General features: G+C 38.9%; 1 protein-coding gene across 2 annotated transcripts; it reads right to left on the bottom strand.

The window, feature by feature from the left end:
- Positions 1 to 2,521: 2,521 nt before the first annotated feature.
- Positions 2,522 to 6,915, bottom strand: LOC133713146 (extensin-2-like). 2 transcript variants are annotated; one of them, XM_062139263.1, is made up of 4 exons: positions 5,829 to 6,915; positions 4,856 to 5,262; positions 3,041 to 4,825; positions 2,522 to 2,944 (listed from the first exon to the last, which is right to left on the bottom strand). In XM_062139263.1, the coding sequence occupies exons 1-3, from the start codon at positions 6,832 to 6,834 to the stop codon at positions 3,068 to 3,070; spliced, it is 3,171 nt and encodes a 1,056-aa protein (XP_061995247.1). In that variant the 5' UTR covers positions 6,835 to 6,915; the 3' UTR covers positions 2,522 to 2,944; positions 3,041 to 3,067. The 2 variants fall into 2 exon arrangements, with proteins under 2 accessions (XP_061995247.1, XP_061995246.1); XM_062139262.1 differs by having other exon boundaries at positions 3,041 to 5,262.
- Positions 6,916 to 13,286: the final 6,371 nt, after the last annotated feature.

Raw genomic sequence — 13,286 nt, 5'->3', positions numbered from 1 at the left:
GTATATATATGTGATTTTCGTTGCTCTCTATTGTTCATTGTTCTCTAGATTCGTGTGAATGTATGTATGCTCTCTCTCTTTTCTTTTGTTGTTCGAAATTTATGCATGCTTGTTCTTGTAAACTTGTAATATTTTCGTGAACTTGTATATGTTTGTTATTTGATTTCGTAAATTGTATATTTTATTCTTTAATTTGTTTCTCACATGTTAGCACCCTCAATCCCCGGTTTGTTCGATACCCTATTTGCTCTATACTAATGATGATATTTTTCAGGGTTTAAATTGGCGATGCTTTGCACGTATCAAGTTCGAATTTGAATCCCAAGACTGTAGGCGTTGCTGCCTGTGCTGTGGGTCTCTTTATTGTCAAAGGCGTAGTCGGCGGCATACGGTATGTGCAATTCTTAATGGCGGATGATATGCTAAGAAAGTGGTAATTGTACCAGAATTGCAAGTCTTCCCTCTACCAAGTAGTGTTACTTTCAAGTATGCTGCTTGATTACCATATGCTGCATGTACAATATGGCCGAAGCTTTTACAACAAGTGGACTATCTCCTCCCACATTTTAGTTACCTAAAAATGAGGACTTTTCTAGTTACTCAAGGCTATCTACTGGTAAAACACTTTTGGTAACTTTTAAACCACTCTAATATTCTGGTGATTGTTGAGTTTCAACTATATAAATTAGACTTACTTCTAACTATGTTTCATGTAGATCGTTAAGAGTATAACTTCTAACTACACAAGTTTAAGTCGGTAATATTACACTTTGTGATACAATAGGAAGTCATATTTTGATATGTATTTTCGGTTACAAATCATCCATGATTAAATTTAAGTCCATAAATTTGTTTGTTTTTTATAATTAGATTTAAATTCAATGACAAATGTTCATTAAATAACTAAGAGAACATTGCTGTTTCATATATATTTGAGTATCGAAATTCGAGTTCATGATGACTCAAATGGAATTGCTAGTTTTGCAATTCAATTAGCTAAAGGTAAATGAGTAACTATGAATGTGACATCAAGTAAAGAAGACCACAGAAAATATTATGGCGATGATGTAGTTGATTAGTGCTTTGATTACAATGACTTTTTAACACAGGAGGGCAAACTTTAGGTGAAGGCCGGTCAAGCATCAACATTCAATGCCCCCCTAATGTAGACTTCTAGTTACATACTATTGGACATGAAGAATACATTGATGTATGGCTAACAACTAGTGTTGATGTGATTTTCAATGTTCTTGGGCCTAAATGTATTCAACAAAATTTATCTTGCTTAATAAGGGCGGGAGGCTTATTTACATTGGTAAGTTTTGAACAATACAATTAATGGATTCTTCTAATTCACATCCAAGTGTGGCAGATGATTGCATACTGTGCAAATTTATTAGAGGTACTAAACTCGAACTTATACTTGCCAAAAAAACAGAAGAAGAAAAAAATTAAACTAGAATTTATGGTATAGTTGGGTCGATTTGGTTTCCGTCAAAATCCGACACGTGACACTCGACCGAAGGCCGGTTGGAAAGATTCTGGCAACCATATGTTTTATAGCTATTATAACCATGCAATGCTCGTCTTGTATCGAAAAAATGAAGAACGAACGTAGAAGGGTACCAAGCTGATGTAGCTCATTATCCTCCTTTTGGTAAAACACTTTTGGTAAGTTCCAAACCACTCTAATATTTTGGAGTTTGTTGAGTTTCAACTATGTAAATTAGAATTACTTCTAACTATGTTTCATGTATATTGTTAAGAATATAACTTATAACTACACAAGTTTCAATCGGTAATATTACACTTTGTGATATAAAGTCATATTTTGATATGTATTCTTGGGTACAAATCATCCATCATTAAATTGAAGTCCATAAATTTAAACATGTAGAAAATCTTATGAAGAAGCTGGACACACACTAATCATTAAGGTGTCCTGCTTCTTTCATCACTACATGTCTACATATATACGATATGTTCTTTTCTCTCTCTCTCTTTCTGTTTTTTTTTTTTTGGTGATTCAATACCCTGTTTTTTTTTGTGATTTACTACATGAACTCCATAAGGTTCATCTAATTGGTGTTGCATGTTCTAGAAAACGTACTATAATATATATTTAACATTATCTATTAAGTTTTAGAACATGCAAATGGGGCCAGTGATTGCAACCATTAGTTGTTCAGTAATTCTTTGTTTGTTTGTTCTTATCAATATTCTTTCTGCTTGGTAGTGCTTCAAGTTGTTAATCATGGCAGCAGCAGCCGCCGCCTAACTATATATGGAATTTGATCCTCGAAACGCTGCTTCCAAGTTGACGAGAGATTATGCAATAAACCCCACAATCCACTCAACTCAAAATTCATTTTGCTGCCACTTTGTGAACCCTACACAATAGATTGTCCTATATATTTGGGGGCACTATCCCTTAGAATAGAGGACAGAAAAGCTAAGCAAATAAAATAGAAGAGCACTATCAAAAAGCTAGCTAGCTATAAAGGCAGAGTAATAGAGAGAGTGAAAGTAATTCATCATTTTTATTGATAAATAACTCGGCGCTTGCCTAAAGAAACATCAAACATCTATCCTCACCATAAATAGAAGCCAATCATACAATTAAAAAAAAAAAAAAAGGCCATGTAGCTGCTACCCTATACAATCAAATATAATTTAGAATTGAAAAAATGACGACACTGTGACGACCGTACCAAGCCAAATTATTAGTTCCTTCCAAGACCAAGATCAATCTTGCTTTGAATTCCCATTTTGGATGATGAGTATAATAAGAGCATGTGCAAGATGAGGTTGCTGGTCATAGCTGATGTTTCTGCCAGACACTTTTTGATCACCAATATCAATAACAATGGACTTGGATTGGAAGCTTGGTGTCTCAGTATTCGGCTCATGAAGCCTTCCTTTATTCTGCTGCTTAAATTAAAACCTGCAATTACATCGTTAATTAGTACGTTTAGATTAATTATGTTACCATTGGTAACTAATAAACTGAAAACAAAAATAGAAACTTAAATCGACTTACATGATTGGTCTATGCATGTGTTTGAGCTTAGTAGTGAGTGGGTGGTGGGGGAGAGGCGTAAATGTACACCGGTGGTGGGGGAGATTTCACCGGAGGTGGAGGTGACTTGTAGACGTAGGGAGGAGGAGGAGAAGGTGAAGGAGGTGGTGGAGACTTGTAAGCGTATGGTGGGGGAGGAGATGGGGAAGGTGGAGGTGGGGAGGTGTAGTGGTATGGTGGAGGAGGAGATGGCGATGGTGGTGGTGGAGATGTGTAATGGTAGGGAGGAGTTGGCTTTGGTTCCTTGTGTGGTGGAGGTGGAGACTTGTATTGGTATGGTGGGGGAGGAGATGGAGAGGGTGGTGGTGGTGAGGTGTAGTGGTATGGTGGTGGAGGAGATGGCGATGGTGGTGGGGGAGATGTGTAATGGTAGGGAGGAGTTGGCTTTGGTTCCTTGTGTGGGGGAGGTGGAGAGTTGTATTGGTATGGTGGGGGAGGAGATGGAGAGGGTGGTGGTGGTGAGGTGTAGTGGTATGGTGGTGGAGGAGATGGCGATGGTGGTGGGGGAGATGTGTAATGGTAGGGAGGAGTTGGCTTTGGTTCCTTGTGTGGGGGAGGTGGAGAGTTGTATTGGTATGGTGGGGGAGGAGATGGAGAGGGTGGTGGTGGTGAGGTGTAGTGGTATGGTGGTGGAGGAGATGGGGAAGGTGGTGGTGGGGACTTGTAGTAGTATGGATGTGGGGGAGAGGGTGATGGTGGTGGTGGTGATTTGTAGTAGTATGGAGGTGGAGGAGAAGGTGATGGAGGTGGAGGAGACTTGTAGATGTATGGTGGTGGTGGTGATGGGGATGGTGGTGGTGGTGGTGGGGACTTGTAGTAGTATGGAGGAGGGGGAGAAGGTGAGGGTGGTGGTGGAGATTTGTAGTAGTATGGAGGAGGAGGAGATGGTGAAGGTGGTGGTGGAGACTTGTAAATGTAGGGTGGGTGAGGGTGAGAATGTGGTGGTGGTGGAGACTTGTAGATATATGCTGGTGGTGGAGGTGACTTGTAGATATAAGTCGGTGGCGGTGGTGACTTGTAGTAGTACTTTGGTGGTGGTGGTGGTGGAGACTTGTACACGTAAGGTGTAGGTGATGGTGGTGGTGGTGACTTGTAGATGTATGTGGGTGGTGGTGGTGACTTGTATACGTAAGTCGGTGGGGGTGGAGACTTGTAGTAGTACTTTGGTGGTGGTGGTGGTGGAGACTTGTAGATGTATGGCTTCGGTGATGGTGGTGGTGGTGACTTGTAGATGTATGTGGGTGGTGGTGGTGACTTGTAGTAGTAAGTCGGTGGTGGTGGAGACTTGTAGTAGTACTTTGGTGGCGGTGGCGGTGGAGACTTGTACACGTACGGCTTAGGAGATGGTGGTGGTGGAGACTTGTACACGTACGGCTTCGGAGATGGTGGTGGTGGAGACTTGTACACGTACGGCTTCGGTGATGGTGGTGGAGGAGACTTGTACACGTACGGCTTGGGAGATGGTGGTGGTGGAGACTTGTACACGTACGGCTTGGGAGATGGTGGTGGTGGAGACTTGTACACGTACGGCTTCGGAGATGGTGGCGGAGGAGACTTGTACACGTACGGCTTCGGAGATGGTGGCGGTGGAGACGTGTACACGTACGGCTTAGGAGATGGTGGCGGAGGAGACTTGTACACATACGGCTTGGGAGATGGTGGTGGTGGAGACTTGTACACATACGGCTTTGGTGATGGCGGTGGCGGCGACTTGTAGTAGTAAGCCGGCGGTGGCGGCGACTTGTAGTAGTAAGCCGGCGGTGGCGGCGACTTGTAAATGTACTTTGGCGACGGTGGAGGAGGAGATTTGTAGACGTAAGTCGGGGTTGGTGGCGGCGGCGACTTGTACACGTAAGGAGAAGGATGGTGTGGAGCGGGCTTAGCACACTCCTTGTAAGGGGTCTTTGGAGCGAAAGCAAAGGGCTTGGCCTTGAGCACAACCTCCCAATTGTTCTTGGACTTGACCTTCAGCTTGGCTCCCTTGTCGCCCCAGTTGAGAGGAGTTGGAATGCTGCAGAGTGAACCCTTGGGTGCCATGTGGAGCTTCGCGGTACAAGCCTTGGCACCATATTTACCGTAGTCAAAATCTTCGACTGCGACGCTGAATTTACCGTTGTTCTTGGTTTTACCGTAAGCCATGATCGCCTTTTTGCCTGCCCAGCATGTGATCTCAACAACAGCGCCTGCGCCATTTATATTTAAAAATTAGATCAGTTACGATCTCCCATTTATAATACTAACAATCAATCTCAGACAAATCTAACTACTTATTAGGTTAATCACTAACTAATTGATTGGTTCTATCACTTCTATGATCAAAGTCACTGAATTTACCAAATCCTTAAAATTGAAAGGGACAGGATCTTTTTCTTTCTGTAGTTGGACAGCGAAAAAGGAAATTTTAATTTGCAGTACATCTTGAAAAACGAAATAATATATATATATATATATATAGAAAATAACAGCACATTCAGCACTATAAGAAAATTAATATTTTCATTATTCAAAAAAAAAGAAAATTAATATTTTCAAATATATTTTTCTTAAGTGCAAAATTAAAGTGGAACGTGGGATTGATTAATTAAGCCGCCATGACATTATTATATAAAGAAGGACCAGATGCAGTAGCCAGTTTTCGGATTGGGACCAGATCAGATTTGAAAAACATCTCTTTCTTCGAAAATGAAGAAGAACATCAAAAATGAATACAAAAACTAATTAAGAAGAATTAATGTTTCGGAATTAATACCTTCGAGATGTTTCTTGTCGTGAGACTTGATTGGATATCCCCAGTCGTAGCATCTGTAGCAGTAGACCTTTCCGACGACCTTGACGATCAATGGCTGGTGGTGGGGGTGTGGGTGTGGATAGTACGGAGCCGGTGGTGGAGGAGATTGGTAGTAGTAAGGCTTCGGCGATGGTGGCGGCGGAGACTTGTACACGTATGGCTTTGGTGATGGTGGTGGAGGAGACTTGTAGTAGTATGGTGGAGGAGGAGATGGGGAAGGTGGTGGAGGGGATTTGTAGATGTATGGTGGAGGAGGTGAGGGAGAAGGAGGTGGGGGGGACTTGTAGTAGTATGGTGGCGGTGGTGAGGGAGAAGGTGGAGGAGGAGACTTATAGTAGTAAGGTGGTGGTGGAGAATGTGCTGGAGGTGGAGGAGATTTGTAATAGTAAGGTGGTGGTGGAGAATGTGCTGGAGGTGGAGGAGATTTGTAGTAGTAAGGTGGTGGTGGCGATGGGGAAGGAGGTGGTGGAGACTTGTAGACGTATGGTGGTGGGGGAGAAGGTGATGGAGGTGGTGGTGACTTGTACTCGTACGGAGGCAATTTAGGTGAGGGAGGTGGAGGAGACTTGTACACATACGGCGGTGGTGGAGAAGGCGATGGTGGAGGGGGTGACTTGTAGACGTAAGGAGGTGGTGGTGAAGGCGATGGTGGGGGAGGTGACTTGTAGACATAAGGAGGAGGTGGTGAAGGCGATGGTGGGGGAGGTGACTTGTACACGTAAGGAGGAGGTGGTGAAGGCGATGGTGGAGGCGGTGACTTGTACACGTACGGTGGTGGAGGAGAGTGAACGGGGGGTGGTGGCGAGCTGTAGACATAAGGCGGTGGGGGCGAAGAGTAAAGGTAAGGATGATCAGCTTGAACTGAACCCACATTGCTCGAAAAGACGACAACTATGGCTGCAAAAGCCACGGCCATTTGCGGCCAAAGACGACCCCGAGAGGGGGGGTCGCCACTCGAACTCCTCATGGGGAATGAAGAGATGGAGGAAGAAGTGTGGAAGTGGAGAGAGGGATGAATGGGTTTGATGAACTAATAGGCATGCAAATATGGATAGTTATATAGCGAGTGATCGGAGTCGTTGATGGAGAGCTGTCAAATGGGGCACACTCGTTAGCTGGCGTTATATCTATTTTTAATACCAAATACAAACACTACTCTTTGGATCACTTGGATTCCTCCCAGTCCCAATTTAAAACCAGTCCCCCCAAATTGTTAATCTTCAATACTAATACTATAAATCGATAATGCTATAATATTCACACTTAATTTGATTAATAATTCCACTCCACGGGCTCGTTCTATTTTCTATCTTGAGCAAAAAGCAACAATACAATAGAATGTATGTAAACACTGATTCAATCATGAACCTATGATCTTGCTGGCACTTCTCGTCGCCGTCCGATCGTAATCTCCGTTGTGCATTTCAGTTTGTCAACCCTTTTTCTCTCTCAAAGTTTATAATATCTTGAATCTGTAAGATCTGAATTGGTTTGCTCCATCCATGTGAAGCTTCCACATTATATGATTGTTTAAATATGAAATCATTTTTTTCCTGACTTTTTCAAATTTTTGTGAAGTTGTTATTTTGATTAATTAATTTCTCTTTAATTCTAAAGTGACCTGACTATGAAAACAGACAAAAAGATAAAGGAAATCAAAAGGGCAATTGTGAAGAACCCAATTGTTTATATTGGTTGGTATATAGTAGCTAGACGAAGACTTTGTAATGCTTCAAGTTAATAGGAAGAAAACAAAATTAGTTTCCAAACAATAAAAAGGATAGTGCAACCTGAGTGCAAGTTCATGGCAGTCTCCCTCAAATTTGAAGACTGAAATTTTTGGTCTTTTTTTTTTTTTTGAAATATTGCATGTGGTTTCTCAATTATGAGAATTATGGCATGTGAATTGAATCAAGTGGGCTTTTTGCAGCCTTTGCAGGTAATATCAGCTACAAACCAAGAGTGTAAAGGAAAAAGAGAAAGAAAAAAAAGGAAGCATACTACGGTAATAATTTTAAGGTGTATTTTTTTTTTCCGTGCAAGAAATGATAATTGCATTGTTTCTTTGAACGTGAAAAATAGATGCCCCCCCCCCCCCCCCCCCCCCCCCCCCCACTGTCCCATGAAAATGACTTACCAAATTACTAGCTTGCTAGCTAGAGACTATTATTTATGGACCATCCCAAAATCATAGATCATAGACGTTCCTTTTGTTAAAAATTTGAACTGACCCATGAGCCTTTTCCTTTACTATTTCCTATAAATACGATTTTTCCTTTTTCCTTTTTCCTTTTTCCTTTTTCCTTTTTCCTTTTTCCAGAAATATATAGGATCTTGGGAGATGATCGACTACTTGATTACCCACCCAATTGATTGTAGATTTTGATCTTTCTTAGATTAATTAGAAAAATGTTGGGCTCGAGTAATTAAAACATTTATTTAGAACATTTCTATTTGTTGTTGCTTACAATTCAAGATTCTTGAACCTAATAAAGAAACTAACATTAATCAATTCATTGAATTAGCATATGTATTGTGGGAAACTATTGATGGATTGTGGAGGGAATCAAGGAAAACTGGTACTGTGTCACTTTTGTAGTTACATTGCATCAATCAATTCACAATAATTAGATACCAATGGTCAAAATCATAGTGAGAGTTTAATTGAGTGCGCCAATGAGCTGTAAGCAAATTAGTAAAAAGTTTAAACCTTCTTCTTGACTATCAATTGCCGTGTGAGGAAACACCACTGAAAGAGAATTGGTCAAGTTAAGTAGGGCATTGAAATATAGGGGTGAGTTGTTGAGGGGCTTAAGGGAATGTTCTAGCAACTCTACCTTTTCATTCATTTTATGAGATGCTTGGTCCTTTTGTTCTCACAGCCTTCTTGAGAATACTGAGAGTAGAAGGAAAAGAAAAGAAGCAAAAAAAAAAAAAAGGCCTTATGATTTTAATGTTGAAAACTTGAAATCATGGAGTAAATTATATATTCCAAAAGACAAAAACTAAAAATAAAAATCATGGAGTAAATTATATATTCCAAAGACAAAAACTAAAAATAAAAATCATGGAGTAAAAATGAGGCAAATGTCAAGAAAGACTTGCCAATTTTGAGTAGCTAATTATGTGAGGTCACTGAAGGACCACACGATGCTTCTAACTGCTCTTATTTTTCAAAATCAAATATAGGTGTGGTGTAGGGTGGCAAAGATTTTTTAAGAAAAGACATAAGGTATATTATATATCCTCACCTAACAAGTAACAACTTTACTACTGCGTCGATGGATCATATCCCATTCTATGTCGTTTTGCTCTTTGAATTTCCATATTTTGAAGTTGTAGATGCATTAGAGTTTTGTATCTCTTTTCTAAAGCATGTATGCTCGTTTTGTCTAATGTTTTTTTGGCGCTTGTTTATCATGGGGTACGGTTTGAGTTCATAGACATCTATTAGTCCAACTTGAACACATAACTAAACAACTTAAGGATCCACAAAAGTCTTTGAAATTTTCTTTTCATGGATATATCATATTTGTTTTGTTTTTATCTGAATTGAATCAAGGAGAATTACATAGAACTGCGTACCCTAACTAGGACAATATTCTTTAACACAGTCAAACAAATAAAAATGTAAGAACAAAGGTGAAAGATAATAAATAATTCAAAGGTAAGAACAATGTTCTCGCTAGACCCCATGCATAAATTCCACATTGATTTGATTGGATTTGAACTGTAACTTTGACCTGCTTAATTAAATCCTAGATCGAACAGCTTTTTGAAGGTATATTCATTTCGAAGTGTTCTATTTTTCTCGTGGGTCCAATCTACAGTAAAACCTAGGTTTTTTTTTTTTTTTTTTGACATAATTCTGAGTCCATTCTGAATTGTCTCTCTCGTCTACTACACTGAGACTGAGAGCTCTTTCCTCTGCATGCATGAGAGTCTGAACCAAAAGCTCTTCTCTCTTTCAGTTCCACCTCCTCTTCTTCAATTCCCTCCTTCTTTGGTTTTCCCCTACTGTGATATACTTTTACCTTCATAGATCATGAAGTTAAAAGTTGTCTTAGTTGTTCTTGCTGCATGTCAAACTGGTCATCATTTTTGTGTACTGGTAGAGCTCTAGGAGAAGGTTGCATTCTGATGGTATTTCAAACATTTAAGATATTCGAGATTAAAGCAGACTTTAAACTTCATATTCATCTTAGGGAATTGTAGATTCAACGTCCTTTGGACCTCATCTAACGTTTGGACAAAACTATAAGTAGATAGGCTAAAAAACAATTAAATAAACATGTAGTACATGTACATTACATACCAATACGTATACACCATGTAAGTTCTTGCCGATGAAACATAGCTAGGTAAGTATACTACAGTACACTGCAGGCGGTATGCCACATAATTTGTCATTTCACATTCCCAATCAAGGTCATATATTTACTATCAATATCCCATTAATAGTAACAAATATCTTGGCCAGCTGACCGCCAGATCATGATACTTGGTCATTTTAAAATGATAATCCGGATAGAAAAACCATATTTCAAGTCCCTTTCATTCTTCATTTTATAAGATTATAAGGACAGTTTAAAACAATAATATCGTTGAGTGTGTAATTTATTTAGGGATATACAAAGAGCAAAAGGAGAAGTAGTTTATAACAAACCCAACCTAATTAACCTAACGGATTCGAACCAGCAACTTAACGTTAAGTGAAAGTCCAAAAACCACTACGGTGTATAGTCCCAATTAAGGTCTGGCTGTTTTATTATTATTATTGCTTTGCTTGTGGAAAGCCACCAAAAACGACATTTGGTAGATTGTTGTTGAATCATCCATAATTTATAAGTAAATGAATAAAGAAACTTAAATTGTCCTCATTTGGATTTGGAAGCAAGAATACTGATTTTCCATGTGTGTATATATGTGCACATAAGAACATACACAGGCTTCTTAACCCAGCTTGCTAGCTAGCCAGGGCTGACAGGGACACGCAAGAAGGCATGCGTCATCGTTTAATATTCAAAAGTTTTGGATATTTGTTTATAGGTAGATAAAACTTAAACATCGTTTTTTCCCTTTATTATTAAATTCTTTTGTCTTTTCATTTGTAATTTTTTCACGGTTTAAGCTAACGACTTTCTACGTAGATTATTCAAGATTCCCATGACAACTTGACCAATATAGCTTTCTGGATAATGTTATTCATTGAAGCAAGAACTAACAAGAACCAAAATAAGAAAGCTTGTCGGTGTGATAAAGTAATCTGGGGTTGGCATCCAAAATCAATTGGCAATGGATGGAGTGGACCAAAGCCTTATAAACCCATAAGCAAAGTTATATTTTTCCAATGTAAGAGTTATATTTTATCACATTCTCAACACGGTGGATGTCTTGATTGCTCGGTTAGCTTCTACACCAGTCAGTATGATATGCAACCTTTTTTTTTTGTCTTTTCTTCTTGAATTAGGTGGTGGAGGTCGTCTTCTTGAATCAGGTGGTGGAGGTCGAACTCAGTTTACCTATTAGAAGCTAACAGGCTATCGTCGAAGCTGGCCACTTGGTAAACATCTAGGGTAGCAACTACTATGTCTGATTATCTATAGTTCAAAATTGCTAAAGCAAAATGAGTGTGACAGTAACACCTTACAAAAAAAAAAAAAAAGAAGAAGAAGAAGAACTGCAGGATCCTGTACCCATGCCTCACCTGTCCTTTACATGTAAGACCTATTGCTCATGCAATTTGGGATCCTCATTTTGGTCAACCAGCTGTAGAGGCTTTTACTCGTGGAGGTGCCCGATAATATATTACTCTAATTAAGAACTATTTTACACAATGAGCCTGCCCTATACAAGTTGGTCAAGTTAATTAATCTCTTACAGAAAATTAAATTTAACTTGGATCTTAATCACAAATCACATAGTTTGAGGCTTTGAGCCATCATTGTTCAACATCATGATTCATATTCCCCATTTTTAATTAGCTTGTTTAATTGCTCAATAATGTCTTGAAGTCAACATAAGTTTAATTAATTTGAAAGGAGCGCGGTGGCAGTTTGTCATTAATGATCAGATCGTACTCATCACATGAAGAATAGTACACATGGAATTTCTGAATATTCTGATGCTAGCTGTTAGTATTTATCAAATACCTTAATCGATAATCAGCTTAATTAATAGTAAACGCATGCATCATTCAAGGACCAGCTTGATCTAATCACAGTCCAATTATCTTATAATAACATAAACAAACTGACTAAACCACTCGATCGATCGATCGATCTGTATAATGATTTTTCATGTACTTACTTCCCCAGTATTCATCTGAATGATACAGCTGCAATGTTCCAAAAATTGATGAATAAACTAAATCCGACCCCTGATTGGAAAACAACAGAGAAGAGATGAAAAGAGAAACAATAATATTGAAGAAGGAACACCAGCAATATGTATTCCTTAATTAATATGTTGCAGGGTTTTAGTTTTAATTAATGCTGTAGCTCAAGCTGGGTAATTAGGTATCAGTGTAAATTTAACGCGACAAGCCCTTACTAAGTAAGACGGATCATGAGTGATGGGGATGAGGTATCGTACACAGGCCTCCAACAGTCACTCAACAGACACCAGAAATAAGGAGTAGCAAACTCGTAGAGAATGGCAAATCCATGCCGAAAATAAACTGATATTATTCATAAACTATAAGCCATCTAACAACGATTACATTACCCATATTTATAGGGTTTACAATACTTGGAGAATAAGTAGACTTAAGCTAAAATGGAAAGCTAATTAAATGTAAATCCTAAATTAAATGTAAAATGATACCCTAAAAATATCTAAATAATAAAATATAAAATAACAGAATAATGCATTTGATGTTGGCCCATATGCTCCTGCATGAGACTCCCCTGGTTGGAAAGAATTCGCCCTCGAATTCGAGCCATTGATTGAAGAAATCCTGACAAAGTCTTCCATTGCTTCAGATCTTTTGTTGAACCTTTAACTTGCAATTGAATCCTTCCTTTCCAAACAAATAGATATTTGGAATAAATGATTATCCTTGACCCCATAAATTTTCTCTCCGACATTAACTTCGCAATCCCAAAATTTTTCTCACCATCTTTTATCTGAGTGACAAGATTAACTAATTCTTTGGGAATATGCATAATGAATGCATTAACTCCAACAAAATCAACAAATTTATGCTCAATATCTTTCGACAATATTGACTTGATTGCGGCTTTAATGTCGTCTTCATCATCACAATTTCTAGGAACAAATTCATTTTTCCTTTGGTCCTCCACACCACCATCACAAACTTCATAATCTTCATAACAACCATACTTCAGTGGTATATCAAAACTCATGAAATTATTTTTTTCTTTTTCTAAAAATACTTCCTCACCAAATGGAAAATTA

This window comes from Rosa rugosa, chromosome 5, assembly GCF_958449725.1.
Source record: "Rosa rugosa chromosome 5, drRosRugo1.1, whole genome shotgun sequence".
NCBI classification, from domain to species: Eukaryota; Viridiplantae; Streptophyta; class Magnoliopsida; order Rosales; family Rosaceae; genus Rosa; species Rosa rugosa.
This window is presented reverse-complemented; position numbering and strand designations above follow the sequence as displayed.

What these genes read in the sequence shown, in the direction of transcription:
- LOC133713146 (XM_062139262.1), bottom strand. Translation starts at nt 6,834, where the DNA reads ATGAGGAGTTCGAGTGGCGACCCCCCCTCTCGGGGTCGTCTTTGGCCG. An exon ending in CGACAAGAAACATCTCGAAG is followed by an intron (nt 5,263 to 5,828) that starts GTATTAATTCCG and finishes TAAATGGCGCAG; the next exon opens with GCGCTGTTGTTGAGATCACA.